This window comes from Onychostruthus taczanowskii, unplaced genomic scaffold, assembly GCF_017590055.1.
Source record: "Onychostruthus taczanowskii isolate IOZ18803 unplaced genomic scaffold, ASM1759005v1 scaffold6, whole genome shotgun sequence".
Classification (NCBI taxonomy): Eukaryota; Metazoa; Chordata; class Aves; order Passeriformes; family Passeridae; genus Onychostruthus; species Onychostruthus taczanowskii.
In genome coordinates this window covers 9,564,052-9,583,139 of record NW_024503679.1, presented here as the reverse complement: position 1 = coordinate 9,583,139, position 19,088 = coordinate 9,564,052, and the positions used below count along the sequence as shown (strand labels likewise).

The window sequence follows — 19,088 nt, the reverse complement described above, 5'->3', positions numbered from 1 at the left end:
GCTGACCAGGATTAACTGACAACCAAACCACAAAGGGCCCTGGACTGAAAATGACAGAGGCCTGGGAAAGCATCACAGCTACTCCAGTTTTACTCCTCCTACCCCTGCTGCTGGCCACACTGCTCAGACATGGTACAGAGATGGACACTTGGTGTGAGCCAGCACAACTGCTCACACAGAGGGATGCACAGAGAAGATGAAGCACTGGGAAACCTTAACAGAGCTTTGTCTATAATAATCACTATTATAAAATGCTATAAAGTGATGTTTTAAAGTCAGGTGAAACGTTTTAGGTCAAATGTTGTGAATGACAGCAAGGGAAACGGAGGAATTATTTATTATCTGACAGACTCAAAGATCAGAGCTGTGTATCCTCCTTAACCATCCATGAGTTCTGATCAGGTTCATTAAATGACAAACAAAAATTCCTATGTTCTGGTAAATTTTGGCAGCGATAAAAAAAGTTGCAGAAGAAAAGAAAATACAATTGTAAGACTTATTTAAAATGGGAGTCAGAATCAGGAGATTTATCCCTTTTGCAGTTCTTTCAAGAATTTACATTATACCAAAAACCAAACACAGACCCACCCATATGTCACCATTACCTTAATTCTCTTTGTTTCTCATTCTGACAAGGGTAATTGAATCCCCTCATGCTAGTATTTACAATGCTCCTGGGAAAGAAATTTCTAAAAATTTCTATTGTACAACGCAGAAAATAAAATGTTGAAAGTTACAAGATCTAATTTCTTACTCCATTCAAAAAGAACTAATTGGGAACAAAAAATATAAATTTGGTGAAATCAAGCAGAACATCCATATTTAATCATTTAGATGAACACAGATGACTAATCTTTTAGTTGTTTCCATGTCTCTCCACATCTCTGACAATAAGTGTCACTTGAACATAATTTTCTAAATACACAGTGGGAAAGCTAAAATTAAATATGCACCTTCGAAAAAGTCTGAATAAAATCTTGACAATGTAATATAGTTTGAATTCAGTAGAACCCCCCCCAACTGCTGTAACGAGTCCAAAAGCATCAAATCTGCAAAACCCAGTTGATGCAATTGTGGTAGAAGCCAATATCAAGATCCTGCCCCCTTCCTTCAAGTGTGACTGAAGCATTTTGAATAACTTTTGCTAATATTTTGGAGGAAAACCTTGTGGGTCACATTTTAATGTTATTATATGCTGTCTTGATCCCTAGTTCACCATTTGCTTTTCCAAACTATGAGCATTTAGAAGAAGTTAAACATTTATACAGAAACAAAGAGCACATTTCAGAGCACAACTTCTCCTCTTCACAATTTAGTAGTTAAGTAGTGCCAGTTTACCACTGTCATAATTAACACAGAATCCATGAGGAATGGAGCAAGACAAGAATCCCATCCTGGAGTTTTTCTTCTACAAAATGGGGAGAGAAGGAAGGGACAATTCTTGTCCCACTGACGTCTTAAGTTTTAGCTTTCATATTTTCCAGATCCTGTACTGCATTAGTATATAATCTGAACTTCATATAACTAAATATATAACATATAACTAAACTGTTAGCAGTTTAGTTAGACAAAACAGTCCTTTTCCAGCCTGAGAACCAAGGACACCACTGCAGCTTCAGGCCCAAAAAGTGTAAACAACAGTGAACTGAGGAGAGCAATTTGGGAGGATGGGACTTCATAACCTAAAGCTGCAGTGGGATAATTAGCCCCAATATGGAAATGAATCAAAACTTACAAAAGTGTGAAAACTCATGATTCAGAGTCAATCTTGGGTGTAGCCCTGGCCAGGCTCTTGTACTGGCCAAGGTGTATCCTTTGAAGGCCTTTTTAATAAATACCTACTTTATTTCTTTACTCTGTCTAGTCTTTGTTCTAGGTAGCCTCTCAAGGCATCACCACGAGCTGATGTGTGAGGGATGGCAACTAAAATATGCCAAATCCTGAGAGATTTAGAAGCAGCATGGGCTCCATAGTGAACACACCTGCTCCCAACTCCTTCTGGGAGCTGGTACCCAACTGAGAAATCATGAACCACAGTCAGGCAGGACAGTGGTGGGAGCCCAGCTTGCCTGTGCCTCCAGGTGTTTCTTGTTTCTGCTCACAATGCCACAGGCACAGGGGTACAAAATGGTCACTTCTGACAGACTATCGTTGTCTTAACAAAAGACAAATTAGATGACAACTGCATGAAACAGAAGTTTAGGGATGTAAATGTACATAAATGTATGTAAGTAAGCCCTACTAGCTGCTCACTATAATCCTTTTACCCTTCCATGGAGTATTATCTTAACTTTCTTTTTTTTCAGATTTGGATCATTGCCAATAACACAATCCTGCTATGCAAACTGCAGCTAAAGACAGGCACAACCAGTTTTGATTAAACACATTACATTTGAGTAAAATGTATCAATAAATAATACCACATTTTTAGAAGCAGTAAAAATACATTGCACTAAATTGTAATGAGAATAACCATTAAAACATACATCCAGTTTTACAAGTGATCCAGTGTAATTTTCATAAGAAACTACAGTTCTCTGATATTAACTAAAATGAGTATGGTTATAGTAAGACAAACATTCAACCACTCATCAAGTTTGCTCTTTGGTTTAGGAAGAAAATACCAGTAAATGTATGAGGCAGAAGTATCAGAAATGTTTTAGTAAATGAAGTTACAGGAAGGGATTGTTTCAGAAATCTGTTCTTCTGCCATTTGAAGAAACATTAGAGGATACTAAATATATTCATGTGTGCTTGCAAAAAATACTACTCATGAATGAGAAGACATTAACCTTTAAAAAAAATCAGTGAGAAAAGGCACAGGATAGAGTGTGCACATATAATTTTGGTCTTGGTGCTTTATGATTTTTCAGAGTTCATTTCTCAGACATGAGTCCTCTCAGTTTTTATTTTGTAGAAATGCCACATTACATTCTTAATAAGACCCTTGAAAGTACTGCAATTTGGAATTTGTAGAAAGTCTGTGTTAGATGTATAGAAATAATGAACTAGTGGCTTCTGCCAAACTCAGATAATTTTATAGCTACAAAAAGGTACATTTATGACTCAATCGTAAAAACTGTTTGTGGATAAAGCTCTATTTTACCAGAACATAAATCAAAGATATCCATCTGACAGGGAAATACAACAGACACCTACTGAACTAAAAATATTTCTTCCTCCTTGCCCCTCTAACCTTTCTTTCAGGTCATCCAAGCAGCGCTGAAGATGAACTTCTCCTGCTGTCACCAGCACATGTTCTCCTGTCTCCTGGATTAAAACCTGCACACATGGATCAGCTTGGTTTAAAAGTTTCATCCCTCTGACCAGCTGAGGCATATCACCTGGCAAAACAGGGTGCTATTAACAAAGGAATACCGGGAAAGAAATACTCAAAATAGGATAGACTTAAACTGAGAAACAGTAACACTCATTTTCATGGAAACCTGAACACAAATAGGTATTTGAGGAATACACAAAAACTTTCAGTGGGCAATTTTCTGCTTATGAGTCACACAGAGCAGCAAGGTTTAAGAGCAGCAACTGAAAACATAAGCTGCACTCAGAATTTGTCACCAACAATTTATGTACTGATGACAAAATTCACATCATACAAATATAACCATATAACACCACACTTCAGTGGATTGCACATTTTTTGTTTACACAGCTTTACAGCAGATTCAGCAGAACAGGTCACCTATTGACTATGACTGTGCTATGTTTCTTCCTATACACAATTAACTTCAGATACAGCTCATGAACAGCTCACACCCAATAAAACCCCTGAATTTTATCAAAATTAAGTGATAAAAAAAATCAGGACTTCACTCCTCATTTTCACAAATTATCGAATTACAACCTTTCTTATCTATGACAACTTTTTAAAGTCATCTTTCAGTAAATAATTTCATTTCCTTGCAATCTTTTATAAGTAAGTGTAGCAAATTGCTAATGCCTAAAATGCTCCAAATAAATAAATAATAATATTAACTTTACTAAAATAAGAGTATAAGTATCAGTATGGATTGCTTAGAAGGCGTAACTTCAAATAAAGCACAGGAAGGATTTTGAAGTAGCTGTAAGCCACTAGAAAGCTTTAAAGTAATTAAAATCTGAAAAGAGGAAAAATCAGGAATGTGAGAGCTTTTCAGTGAAACAAATCACAGCTGTCCCTAAAATGAAGGTGTTTAAAATGAGCTGTCTTAAAGTTAATGAAGAATGAACAAGCACAGCTGAGTCAAATTTGGCTAGATTACATCAAAGCTATGCATAAACACCCCATGTCAGCAGCCTTTCATAATGAACACAATTTAAAGAAATTAATTATAAATTCTTTTTTTATTCTACACATGCAGTAGAGAATACCCCAGGGGTTTCCAGGAATGTATATTCATATTCAGAAGAAAGAGTGACATTAAAGTTGTCATTCACTTGGAGACTATTAAAAGAAATATGATATTGTTTATTTACTGCTGAGCTTGTAAGGGTGTAACAGAAAAATATCCTTGAAAAACAAAAAATAAATGAAAAGTGGAAAAACTGCAGAGTTATTTCACATGGCCAACAGAGTTTGAACACAGACTTTCAACTTTGTCTCTGCATTTAAGCTCACGGAATGATGAGTACTTTTTTCTTTCTTTTGGAGCTTATGGCAATCATACAGGAAGATTTTGACATGAGCGTGAAGACATGCAGTAATTTTGTAAAATGTACATGGAGAAATAATTTATATGAGTCATTTTTCAACATAAGCAGATGTAGTTTTGAAGCAGGTCTGATGTGGCAGTGCAATGCACATATGTGACAGTGTGTGAGGGCCACCTCAAGACTACACACAGCTCTCTGGGCAACTGCTATGGCCACATTTTGTTTGTCTTCCTGTTATTGCAAGCAACAGTGAATTTTCAGGAGACTTCTGCACATATAACCAACCACCTTTCAGGCTTTTGTCCCCTAAAAAATTTAGTTCAGATCATAAACTCAGAAGCTACTGAGGAGGAGAAACTAAGTAATGGTGCAAGAGTGATCCAGCTTCATTTCTTAAGAAACAAAAATTACCCCCAAGCTGGTCAGCAGTTCTAGAATTACATTCCTTTAATATTTTCAACTTAATACTACAATCTGCAGAACCAGTAATTTCCAATACTTTCAAAACTGCTTTAACAAATGGAGGATGTACAATATATGATTATCTGTTACTCAAACACATGAAACAAAGAGCTGCCAAGCTGTCCAATAGCTCTCTAAAAACAACATGTAATCTCAGCCTTAAGAGTATTTTGCAACTGAACATAAAGCCAGTTATTTTGGTTCTACCAATGCTACAACAACAAATGGAAATTGGGCTGAAATTCAAATAAAGCCAGAGGTATCCCACTCTGTTTTGCAGGAAATGGGGTGGGGGCACCAAGGAGAAGCAGTACTGCAAACCTGCAGCAGCACAAGCTTACTGACAGCCATAAAGGAAGGGCAGCAGACAGAACCCACAGATCTGCTCACCTTCACTGAACTGTCAGCCCATGCAGCGTCTGACTTGTGAACAGCTGTCACAAAAGGGCACAACAACTTCTCCTGTGTCTCCTCACCTACCGAGACAGGAGCGAGGCAGCTGCAACAACTCACACCGCCCTCCTGCCAACCTGCAGGTTTATTTTATACTGGGCAAGTGTCTGATTCAGTGGCCAGCTCATAAACTAGCCAAATCACCGAGGGCTGGAAGCTGCACTGCAGCCACACTGAGCTAGTGTTACCATCCCCACTTTTCTCGAGGCTTACTTGGATGTTTGGGTTCAACTGCTACTCGCACAATTGGGGTAGCTTCGAAGTTGAGAGGTGTAAATGGTGGACAAGCAGGTGATGTTGACAGTGTTGCAGACTTCAGCACAAAATCTTGCAGGCCTCCTATTCCTAATAGAAATTGGGGGGAAAAAAAGGCAAAACAACAAAAAAAAGATCACCAACTGTCATATTAAATGAGACTAGAAACATGATCATCAAGTTAAAAAAAGGTGAAATCATTCTAATTACAAAAGGAGGATTCAAGAATTCCTTACTGTCCATATAAAGTATCTGTTAAGATACTTGTCCATAAACTGGGTTCTTAAGTCTTTGGTGTGACATTTGATATTTAGTCTCACAGTTCCCATTGCATTCCCTCAGTATTTTAAAAGGCATGTTTATAGCTCTGAAGAACAGAAGGACATGAGGAATTTTTTCCCTTCTAATATGTCCAAGCCTTTGTACAGCTCAGATTTAATTCTGGTGGTTTAAATTTAGAAAAATTTAGATTGCACGAGGCCTGCAATGGTCATCCAGTCCAACATCCAGGCCAAAGCAGGGGGAACATCACAATTAGATCAAGTTGCTCAGGACCTTCTTCTCAAGATTTAAACACTTTTTACAGTAGAGACTGCACAGCCTCTGCTGGCAACCTCCTCCAGTGCTTCATTATTAGTATTATTGTGAAGAATGCTTTTTTTTTTCCTTCCACCCCCTCATGCCCATTTGGGATTCACTTTTTGTCCAACTTGATTCTTGTAAAAATGAATTAATCCCATTGTAAGTTATTAGTTCTCATTCTGTTATACATTATAATGCTGACAAGTTGAAGAAAAGTGAGATTAAATTGTAGTGATAAGAGAAAATATAGAAAAAATATTAGCTATAAATCTGCAAAATAGCTGCTGTAAATGCATACTGAATTTTGGCTGGCTGGCACATTTAAGAGAATGTGAAATTATTGCCTTCAAATTCCTAACCAACTGCACATCATTCATAATTTAGTCAAAGCTATTAAAACACAACTAGAAGTATGTGAATGATAAAGACAACAAATAAAGCTGATATCCATTTATACAATCACTTTTCCTGATGCTCCTTCAATCATAAGCAATGAGCTTTGCAGTTCTAATGGAGTATAAATTAAATGAGCATGTAACTTGTAATGCTATGACAAAAGTGAAATTTTCAGTTCATAACCTGTATCTCCCTAAAAATTCAATTCACATTGTAGACTGCAGTATATTTGTGCTCCTCCCTCCTTATTCTCTCCTACATGCATGCCCAAGGAGTGCTTCACCCCAGCTCCCCATTATCACCCTAATACTTTTCCTTTTTTTTTTTTTTTTGGCTTAGCTTTCTTCATTTGAGGCCAGAAACAAAGAGGATCAGCTTCCACCCTATGAGATCATGCAAGAGTTTGAGTTCTGCTGCAGATTCAGCTGCAGAATCAGCCTGTTCCTCCAGCTCTGCAGGCTGGATGCCTGGCCAGCAGGGTAATCCAAAACCCAAAATGTCATTATATAAGAAAACCTGCCTCAAAATAACTGGAAGCAGAACAACATTCAATGGCTTTAAATGCAGGATTGCAGATGTTACAAAGAAAATAAATCTGTATAAACTCTGTGTTGCACCTGACCTATGACCAGCATGTATTTCCTCTTTTTCACTTATTCAACATGTGGTTTGAATGAAAAACAAATGCTGGATCATCATCACCACCAGGGACTGAGAAAAGGGATGGGTCCATTTTATTCTGATCTTCTCCAGCTGGTAAAATGAAAATGATTTAGAATGGGAGGTGAACAGCTTCTTTGCACAGTGTAATGTGAACCAGAGAAATAAAGTTACCAAATCTTACTTCAGTAGACTCACTCTTTTCTTAACACGTTCCTGTACTTTTCTGTCATGAAGAAAAACTGAAGGTTTTTGCTCTTCTGTTTCACATTTGAAGTCAAAAATACATGAAATGTAAGTGTCTGGCACCAGTAATACACTAAAAAGAAAATACTGTCAGTTTTCATGAAAATCTGTTAGGCTTACAACCTGAGTGTTTTAATTGCTGAAGTGTGTGAGCTAGCTGAGAGCTGTGTCCAGCCACATTGAATCTATTTAATTTAAAATTTTTTATTAAGAAATGTTGGAAAAAAACTATAAAGATTCTTGGATACTCTTTTTGCATAATGTGATTACCAAGTAACCGCTAATGTGTTTTCTGAATAATTCAGAGGAAGAGGTACATAACTAATTCCAAAGCACCACATGTCATCAACGGAAGAATTCCGCTAATTATGATGAAACATAAATCTTAAAGTTACTTATCGTCCAGACCACTGAAATTTGCACATACTACTTGAGATCACAGATCTCAGATATGTATCAATATGGTAGTTGAAAGGTCTTAGAAAAATCACTCAAAAATTAAGCCTTAAAAAAAGCCTGTGAGATAATGGTAAGTAAGACTTTCAGGGTTGGTGGTTTGTGCTTTTAAAAGCAAACCAAATGATGGTTCAGGGAGAATTATGACAGAGGCGGTGAAATATGAGATTTACAAAAGTTCTTCTTTTATTTAGTCCCTTCTCTGACTTGCCCTAGAAGATAAGAATAATAAATCAAGTATATACCTACCTGTATCACCAGATATTAGCATATGATAGAAGCTAAATGATAGAAAGAGATAAGAACATCATGACTGAAATTTTCAAAAGGAGTAGGAGTTTTAAGACAAGTCTCAATTTACTTTTCACTTCTACGTCTTGCTGGTAACCACTACACCTTACACAATAATTTTGCTGCCTTTAAAGTGTGCTTTTCCAGCTCAATTCAGCTATAAAGATCTGAACACATAAAAGATCAACTTCAAGGTATCTGTAATTAGTTTCTCTTGATGTAGAAAGATTTAGGCATTTAACGTTCTTTCAAGTTGAAAAAAAATGCAGCAGACACCACCAACATGCTAAAGTCTTTCAATCAGATAAGGGAATAATTTAGTTTGCAGTGTGAAAAATCAAACAAAGAAGAATGAAAGCTGTTTAAATTTTAACTTCTGCCACATTGTTACTAGCCTCAGCACATTAGTTCAGTCGATCTTTATCTTCTCTCACTGATGATATCACCACTTAAGTATCCCGGGCTGCTTTGGAATGGAGACTTGTCAGGCTTTGGACTAAACACCGCAAGGAAACTAAGTACAGCAGAGAGCTGATGTTAATCTTCCCAGTAAGGCTCTGTCTCCACTGAAATCTATCATTTCTTATCAATGATACCTCCTTAGAAAGATTAGAACCTTACAATATGTAAAGCCTCCTGGTTTAAATGCTCCATGCACTTCTCTACGGATCAGTGAAGACCATGCAAGCTCCTCCATCATTCATGGGAATTATGTAGGTGTGAGGCAGACTTCTGTAAATCTACACAATCTGAAATCTCAAAGTGAGCATGTGCCTGTTGTTTCAACGGGACTGTACAAACACAATGACACCTCTATAATTTTCTTTGAGCAGTACTACAAATACGTTTATTACGCCCTGTGAGAGACATTAAAAGAAACATCTTTCAAAGGTGATTTAAAAATATGAGAAAACAAATTCACAAATCCACCTTAAGAGTATGATTGGCTCTAGATGTTTCCAGTTAATTCTTGAAGTAAACAGGCTAGAGGCCGACCAAAACAAACAGAAGAACAAACTATATTTGCCAAATAATATCAAAATAATAAAAAAATCAAGGAAAATCCTTCCATATCAATCATCATTCTTCCTCCAATCTATGCCAATAATTTTCCTTCTCCCAGTATCTAGATGAAGACTACAAAATATTATACCATTAGCTCACTGTTACCTATTGGGTGACTACCACTGGTTCACAGTAACCAGATAAACTTTAAGCATCAGCCTCCAGCCCTTCAGTCTCTAATTTAAAAAAAAGGAGGGAATAAAGTGGCTTTTGGTAGGATTAAACTCAGTTACAATAGTATGCCTTTTACATTTGAGGAATCTTAAAAGGTTTTACTAATCACTGAGATTATATGACTGTAACTACAGGGACAAGTAGCTAGTAGGACTTAAGAATAACTTGTATTATATGTTTATCACCTCAGATTTTCTCCTTCGTCTCATGGGCATTGCAGAGAGACATCTGAGGGCAGAATTTGACCTTTCTATATTAGAAACTATTTCTAGAAGAGAAGGGAATGTAAGTCAAGACACAGACCACATTCTAGTTGAGATTTCATCAACTTTTCCCATAATGCACACCACATGTTAGCACAGAGTGCTGGTGAGCCTCCTCATCTCTAATTGTGCACTTCCCCTGCAATTCTTACTTGTTTCTAGGCAAGTGAAATTGTTTGTATGGAAGAAATAATATTGTAAGGTATGTGCATGGTTTCGGCTGCTCTCAGTTCCAATCATTTTACAGAAAAGTTAATTGAACATTTTCTTTTTCTGCTTTCCCATTTTTTCTTGAGATGAATCTCTAAAAATGACCAGTACCCAACAGACTGTAGAACCATTTGCCCCAGCTTCTTCCTCAGTTTCAAAAGCACAAGTTCTACCTGAGTGTACACTGGAGATTAACATGAATTCAGTTTCTCAATACCAAGGTGTTCAGATGTAATTTTATTATAAAATTTTACTGTTTGGTTCACAGCAGTTGAGGGGAAATTGAGCCTAACTTTCTGATCAGATGGGAGTAAACTCAGCCATATTACAAATAACGCTACAAGAAAACTCCCTCTCCCCAAGGGGCACAATTGTGGTAAGACACTGAATGCAATAAGCAGCTTTTGACACAAGAAACAACTCAGTCCTTCACTACTGAATCCTCAGGAAGTGAAAGATGAAACAGTGCTGGAGCACCCCACTGAGTTCTTTCAGGGAAAAACCAGCAGTTCAAAGAACAAAGCTGTCTGCTTTCAGAGCTGCAAGGAGAGCAAGGATACAGTCTAACTGCACGTTCCACTAAAATGTCCCATTACTAGATTATAGTTTCTAGAAGGATTGCAAACACACATCATGAGTAAACCAGCCTCATTTATCTTCTGCTGAGAGTCTTTGGGATAAAACACCATATATTTCATTAGGCCCTTAGACTGCATGATAACACGCATTCCCTAAGTGTTGATTGAGCTGACAATTTTAATTATGAACATTTCTATGTTCAGATGAGATTACAAACAATTTCAAGGAAACTGTAAAAAAAATCCTTTCTATTAAACAGTAACATCTTTAAAATGTTACAGTAAATGGCTTGAGATCTACCTGCAATCAGACTGTGTGACAAAATTGACATCAAAGCTGAGACAGAAATTTGCTTTCTAAAATACAAATTTACTTGAAAGCAAACAGAATTAAACCAAAATCTGTTAACATTCCAAATCTGGCTTCTAGATTTACAAACTGTTGTAGTCAAGATGAAATATTGATTTCCTTAAGGTGCTTAATTAGACCAATAACTACAGAAGATGAAAGTATTTCAAATAATCATGTTTTTCTTATGTTACACAATTATTTCATTTATCATGCGATACTAATTTTTGGAGCTTACACTGGAGAAAATTATTCCAATTTTTCAGCATTTATGTTTAAGTGTCATTTTAGCACAGAAACCTAGTAATTTCGTACTTAGATCTGTAACAGGCCCCTATCCACCTTTACGTATTAGGAAATTAATGCACTTGTAGCTCCACACAAGAAAAAAAAAAAGAAAAAAGGAAAAAAAAAGTCTTTACTCCAATTAGAATTACTTTAACCTTTTAACTGTAAAGCATTCTTGACAAAGGTGCTGAACAGCACCTTTTGTGGTTTTGTAAAATGGTCACTAGCTGTCCTCAGCAGTATATATGCAATACATTTTGCCCCAGCCCACACATTAAAATTCCTTTCCACACACCAGCTCAACTTGACATCACTTGAAAGCAGCAATCCTGAACAACAGTAAACATGTGGACAGATCTCTTCAATGTGACCATAGGCACTGGAGCTCACTTCAGTTTCAGCCTGTATGTCAAATTAATGCTTCCATTACTGCATGTGGGAAGCATTTAGTGCCATACAAAACTCTGCAAGGGTTTCTGAAACACAAACCAAATTTTAGATTTATAATTACTTTAAATAGATTATTTTAATTTGACCTGACAGTGACACATCTGAATTTACTTAATTCTTAAAAAAAATTACTACCAGAACTTGAGCACCAGTTGAGAATGGTTGCTGTCCCAAACACATGGAATTTAGAAATAGTTGTTCAACATATTTACTTTGATAACCTACGCGTCTTTTGAAATGCTGATTTGTTGTTGAGGGGTTTTATTTAGTAATAGTAAGTGTGCTTTTATAAATAAACAAATGAAATTGCATGTTGTGCTGGAAAAGAGATCAGCTGAATTCCTATGAAGCATCCTATGCAGGGAAAAAAGTTGCCCAGCAAGCCTCTAAGAAAAAAGAAAGTCTTCTAGTCAATATAGCTTTAACTACACTCCCTGAAGGCTCTATGTATCTTTCTGTGAGGATGAGAAATGTTTCAGGTGTAGCTCTGGAGGCCTCCCTGCATTGTTCACACATGTTGGCCATCCACTGCTGGTTCCCACTGGTAAAATGAGAAAACTATTAAAAAACCAAAACACCAAAACCCCCCAAAAGCAACAACAACAACAACACCCTCATCCATCAACAAAACTCAAGAAAACATTGAAGTGTTTGGTAAAATACATTACCTTAGGCTTGATATAATAACTAAGTTTGTAAGAGGAACATATACCAAAAGATTCAAATTTCTTCCCTCAAGCTAGCAGAAGAAAAAGACACATCTCCAGCAGTCACCTAGCAAAGACACATTTGATTGACTATTTGGACTTTAAAAAGGAGAGAAAGTTATTTAAAACCAACTTCTCTGGCTAGTTACATTAGAAAAAAGTAGAAAAATCTTTTGCAGGACCATTATCAAAACATTAGCTGTGCACACATGCTCGGTTCCAGAAATCTATTAAGAGAGGACCACGTGTTATAGGATCATGAAGAGAACAGATATCAGAAGTATTAATCAAAACAATCTCTTCTCAATTTATTTCAACATTTTCTTCAAATATTTCACCTACATTGAAAGGTATGGATGTTCAGAAGGCAGAGGAGAGGGAGGCAGCAGCCTGAGGCTGGGAGGGGAAGCATGGAATCACTTGTGCTCTGAGCATGAAAACTGTTTAACATTAAAGAAAGGAGATGGAGGCAAAGCCTTTCTACTTGAACATGTAGCAAAGCTCAATATTTATTTCTAAGTAGACAATGGGAAGACATAAACCCCCATACAATATTTGACTATTTTTATGAGAGTACTAGAAGTAAGATGCAAACGAACAAAGATCTAAAATCCATTAGGGGTTTCAGCACAATAGAAAACTTAATCCTTTCCAATTTCTTGATCAAATGCTTCCTGTAACAGACCAAAATAACTAATCTCAGCTAACAGATCAATAATATCAAATGATTTCTTCACAAATCAGACTAGTTATAGCACCGTCCACAAACCACCCAAAGAGCAAATGCCATTTTAGGCTTTATTGAGTTCTAGTAATGTCTCCTGAAAATGGGCAGACTTCATGCATATACTGTTTTCTTAAACAGTAGATTTAAGAAGACTGTAAAATATAACTAACATCTGTTACTTCCCAGAATCAATTATAAGATGTTAAAATTAATTAAGCCTTCAGGCACTGATCTTGCAAAGAATTAATTTTAATCTGTAGAAGTCTTGGAAGTTTAGTCATGTTTGCCTTGGAAGAGCTACATGAACATATTCCTACAAATCCTGCATTACATATCCCAGGTACATGGGGAATTTAGAATCTACTACTAGAAGTGTCAGTTACAAAGGACACTGGCAGTTAGTTCAAAAGCTCATTAAATTTTGTCCATCCATGTGCTGATTTATGTTTAACTGTAGAATCCCAATATACATGATTTATATTTCATTACTTAAAGACAGAACATAAGGCCTTTATCATGCAATACATCAGATAAATGCAAATACAGACTAACCAGCTATAAGGATATTCCAGATAGCACAGGCAGAAGCAGCACACTGACTACCAAATGTGTACAGCATCCTGTGGGAAATGCCTGAGCCATTGACCATTTATCCTGCTAACTTGTAAGACATGCAAGTAACTAATTAAAATTCAATTTTCCAAGACCTGACCCAATGCCTAATGCTCTCTTTTAAAGGCAGCCTCCCCACCCCCAACACATCTGTCTGTAAGTGATTTATGCTGCCTGATTTTGTTGCCTTGGGAAATATGGCTTAGAGTCTTCCAAAGCACCATGAATAATGGACTGCTTCAGTCTGCATTATACAGAATTGATGTTTACTTTAAATACAGTAATTTTCAAGATGGATAAAGAAGAATATAAAATTTCACTTCAAGCTAAAAGAAACCTTCAAGTAGCCCATTTGTAGTTACACAAGCAACAATATTTTGGGGAAAAAATTAATCAGAAGGATTCTAACCAAATAAAGCACCTTTCAAATGTCTCAGATCCGGACTATTTGATATAATGGGTAAAAAACAGATGGCATTAGAGGGAACAGGGATGTCTTAAATAAACTTGTTATATCAGCAGCCTAGGTAGTCATTGATAACGAGTTATTTATCACATGCTCCAGTTTAATAGCTAAACTAATTAAAAAATAAACAGAAAATGCACTCAAACTGTAAAAAAAAGAATGAAAAAAGTTGCTGCCACATGAAAACCTGTTACGGGGCTATTAATACTGACCTCAGTTTGAAAATAATTCTTATTTTTCCACAAAACTATATCTAAACAATGGATTTTAAAAGTCAGCTTCATGTTAAGTAGTACTGCCAGTCTGCCTCTGAGTAAACTAAGCATACCAAAATCAAGTATATTTAAAATGTAAAAAACCCCTAAAAATTAAGAATGCTATTTATCCTCCTTATCCCTCCAAACCTCTTTCCCCCCAAAGGAAAGAAGACTGTAATTTTCACCCTAATTTCTGATTACTTCAGTTAATGTATCATCGAGAGTTATTACTGTAATTTGCAGTCTGCATAATTTTGACTTCCTAAAATATTGCAACATATTAACTTCCATTAGCTCTAGGACAAGAAAAAAATGGGAAAGAAATACATAGATCATTCCAAAGGTATGAGAATTCTTAGGACTACTGCAGAGGACCACATCATAAAACTGAGCTTTAAAACACTCCTCTATTTTAAAATGATGTTATTAAATAGAACTACTCTTGATTTTTAATGCCTTGTTGTGAAGAAACCCAAAACCCAACAAAACAACTAATAAGATTCCATTTTATTTACATCATATGATGCATTGAGAACATCCCCAACACTGCTGTCTTCATTTGCTACAAACAGGCACAAGCCTCACAGTGACAGAAGATACCAGGGAGGGAGCTTGGAGCTTCAACATCACCACATGTGGAAAACTCTGTGTTTTTCTTTTTTTACAGGAATATCACCAGTCACTGATCAATTCATTTGCATTCAAGGATAAAAGGAAAAGAGACCCCACCCCAAAAGGCAGTCTGAGAACTCCATCCCAAGTACAGCTGGGATGACCCACAGCCAGCTGTCCCCTAAACACCAAGCCTGTCTCCACTTCTGGCTCCCCAGCACCAGCACTCGTCAGACTCTGGGTGAGACAATTCAGGATACTAAATAAACAGAGTAAAACTAACCTAATAAAAAGCAATTTTCCCCCTCACCCAATTTGCACTTCCCTCAACTATCAATGCAATTTTGTCCAAGACCAGGCAACTCAACATATTAATCCTAGTGAAACCCCAATGGCACAATGACACCAACCGTAACACCAGGGTAAACAACCAGAATCTCCAAAAACTAGTTGAGAGACCTTTTCCCATCTACCTAGAGGGAGCAGCTAACACCTCCAGGTTGTGAAAAAAGTTCATTTGTGTCCACGCCCCACCTCTGTGCCCTCCCAAAGGAGGCCAGGCTGACACTGTGCTGCCTAAGCAGCACAGCCCACAGATGAGGTATCCAGTGTCACCCACAGGCAACAGCAGTGCCTCGGCTGCTGCTTCAAGACAAAGCAGAACCTTAAAACACACACAAAAAAGAGTCAGCTGCTTTTCTGAACAGAAAAAAATGTGGCCATTTGTCACTGCTCTGTATCAGCTTTAAACACTTTGGAAGAGTTCCAGATAGATAAACCTTTTTTACTAAAAATGAGAGGCATTTCTGCTGAAAATGCCTGAGCACTGAAATGACTCTTTTTGGTTGAGAGGCAAGGCTTTCAACACAGTATGTCATACTTCCTGATGGCACTGTGGACACAAAAGAATCTGTTAAAAATGGAGTATGTTTTTAGTCCCATTTCCAAAGTAAACACAACTCCTGTAATCACACAGGCTCCCCTCAACAACTTTTAAACATGTTGTCAACTTCCACTAAGTTCACCAGCGAGAGAGAGCAGAGGGTTCAGGTGTAATTAAGTTTCCACAAGTTATGTAAAATCATTGGCTACGTACTGAAGGGAGACCAAAATTGGTGATCTCACTGAAGACAGGGCAGGCAAAACACGATCATTTCATGTCCCGCCTGGAGCAGCTGCCTGGAGACCAGCACGCGCATCGCAGCGGCCAACTGGGACACTACTGCAGCAGAGAGGGGAACTGAGGATTTTAAGGACATCAGTCCACAGGAATCCAGGCTTTGTTAGTAACACTGCTCAGAGAACTTTCTTTTTGAACATCACAAAACAATTAATCTTTTGTGCAAAAGCTCAGAAAAATATAACCATCAGGATTCCAGACATTTTACATCCCATTTTGAGAGCTTCTCAATCATGTGTGCTTTCATCAGCTCCAGCAGGCTAAAGAGTGGGGAATGGGCAAGAATGTCTTTGTGTAAGTGCAATAACTGATGGAACAAGAACTACCAGCAGGTTGCATTTTTATTTACAGTAACGGGTTCACAGCCATGCAGCTCACACCAGTTGGTGACCCAATACTTCAATATTGTACAAATCTTAACATATGACACTTGGAAAACATTAAGCCTTTGCATGAGCATGAGTTGTTCAATATTATGTTTCAGAAATGCAGTTAGTCACTGTAACAGACTTGTATCAAAGCTGGCATTTCATTGAAGCTTAAAATGTCAGTAACAGATAGACTGACTAATGTCCCATACGTTAACTTAAACAGCTGTAAAACTTACACACTCAGAGTGAAGTTTTTCTATTTTCCCACCAGTACATTGTCTCAGCACAGGTCTGGCTACATTCAAGACAATAACAGTGCACTTAAACCAACATCAAGAATCTTGGAAAAAACCTCCCGACTTCAAATTTATTGGGATGACAGAAATTACCTCTATTCTGTCGGAAAAACTTTGACTCACATCACAGCTGGGGTCCTTACACTCCCTGCTGTTTTCCTACTGCAATCTCACTGTTTTCACACAGACAAGGACCAGAAGCAAAGATTGCAATATAAAATTCTCTCCACCAAATTAGGTGAATTATCTACCAAAACATGCACACAAAAGGAAGGTTACCAAATGTAAAACCCCACAAAAAAAACATTAGTTACAGTCCGTGACAGTCATGACAGAGGAACAGCCTTGGAAAATGGAACTTGTAATTTTAAAAAATCACTCTTGAATTTTGCCCCTATACATAACAGACCTCACTGGAGGGAATTAGGTAGTAAGGAGCAAGGAAGTTTAGAGAAGAACCCTACCCTTATTTTAGTCTTAATTAGATGCAAAAAGATATCTAAATTTGGTTCCAGGCATTAATGACAAAATTTTAAATACAATCAAGTAAGGTGAGCAGGTGTTCTGCATCTTAAGACATAAACTCAATATTAACAGCCCTTCAAACATTATTTCTTGTCTCTGACTGGAATTTAACAATTCTTTATACATAATGTTCTTACCCATTCAGATTCTGAAGCACATAAAACTAGAAGTACTATCTGGACTTGCTCTTTTCAAACTGATCATGAAATTACAATAGTTTTTACTAGGTAAACATAAATGGAGTTGAAACTTACACTGCTTGGTTTGCAGAATACTTCTAGTAAATATCAGCTTTTCCAATTATTTACTAAATCAAAAAGTACTACAAACAATCTAAACTTTGAGCCTAAACTATGCAGCGCTGCCCCTTTAACAGTGTTGTTTAGCAGTGCTCCGCAGTTTGACATCAGTTGATAATCCTAAATATAGCTGTGCCTTAAGTCCCCCCCACAGCTCACAGCCCAGACAAAGCCAGCTCCGTGACTCACAGCCCGACACAGGCCAAACAACCCTCCCGACACTTTGCAACTTCATCTGAGACACCAACAACATCCAGATCTGGGATAATATTTAGAAAATAAGTCATTGAAACACAGCCTTTGTTAACAGTCTCTTGACTTTTTAACCTTGCTGTTTGTTACACAGGATTGTGATTCTCTGTGAATCACGTTCCTTCAGTGGGGTTATGTGCAAAAAGTACTCCAAGCTGCTCTTCCCCGCTCCGACTCCCATGCCCTCAGTGCAACCCCTCACTGCTTTTTCTGAACGCCTTGAAGAAGCTCTGGTAACAACAGACAGTGCACGCAAAGCAGAAACGTCCAAAGGAATAAATGAAGGCTTCTGTGGCTAGTCCAAATGTAGAAGTGGAGGCATTTCACAGCCACAGATGGTATTTATTTATTGTAAGGGTGCTGTGTATTACAGGCACCAGGGCTACTACGCAGTAAGAGGAACCACACCAGGTGGGAAAGCAGGAATCCTGCTCCTCTCCCCCTAACACTTCACATTAGGAAGTGCTCCAGCAGGAATTTAGAACACATTCAAGTAAATTGCCCTCACAGATTAGTGGTTTTGCATAAACAATGCCAGTTAAAAGAAGAACTTTTTCGTTTACTTAGGCTGTGGTTAACTAAAGTATTCTCATATAATCTTACTTTATTGACATGGGATAATTAAGGTAATACAAATCAAAAGCAGAGGTAGAATAACAGATAGAAATACAGAGAGAAGGGTGGAATAGAAAGGGAAAACAAGAGGTTAACAGTAAGATTCGGGCTGGCGAGCTTAGGGAAAAGGGTCGATTTCAGAGCCATGTTAACACTCCAAAAACAGCTGAGGGAGGTCCAGCCTAATTTCTACAGTCGGGCTATTACTCTGAGCAGAAGGCAATTAGTGTAGCCATGAAAGTTAAAGAAACATTCAGAGAGCAGCTCCTTTTCTATAAAACAGTAGCTTTTCTCAAGACAAAAAAGTGTCAAAAAAAAAAAAAAAAAAGCAGAACAAGACA

At 37.4% G+C, this 19,088-nt stretch overlaps 1 protein-coding gene across 1 annotated transcript in view; it reads right to left on the bottom strand.

The window, feature by feature from the left end:
• The window catches only part of EFL1 (elongation factor like GTPase 1), a 63,397-nt gene that overhangs the window by 14,788 nt on the left and 29,521 nt on the right, over nt 1–19,088 (bottom strand). The window contains exons 15-16 of the mRNA XM_041418900.1: nt 5,779–5,910; nt 3,197–3,344 (exon numbers count right to left, since the gene is read on the bottom strand). Coding sequence (XP_041274834.1) covers nt 3,197–3,344; nt 5,779–5,910 — 280 coding nt within the window. The remainder of the gene's footprint in view (nt 1–3,196; nt 3,345–5,778; nt 5,911–19,088) is intronic.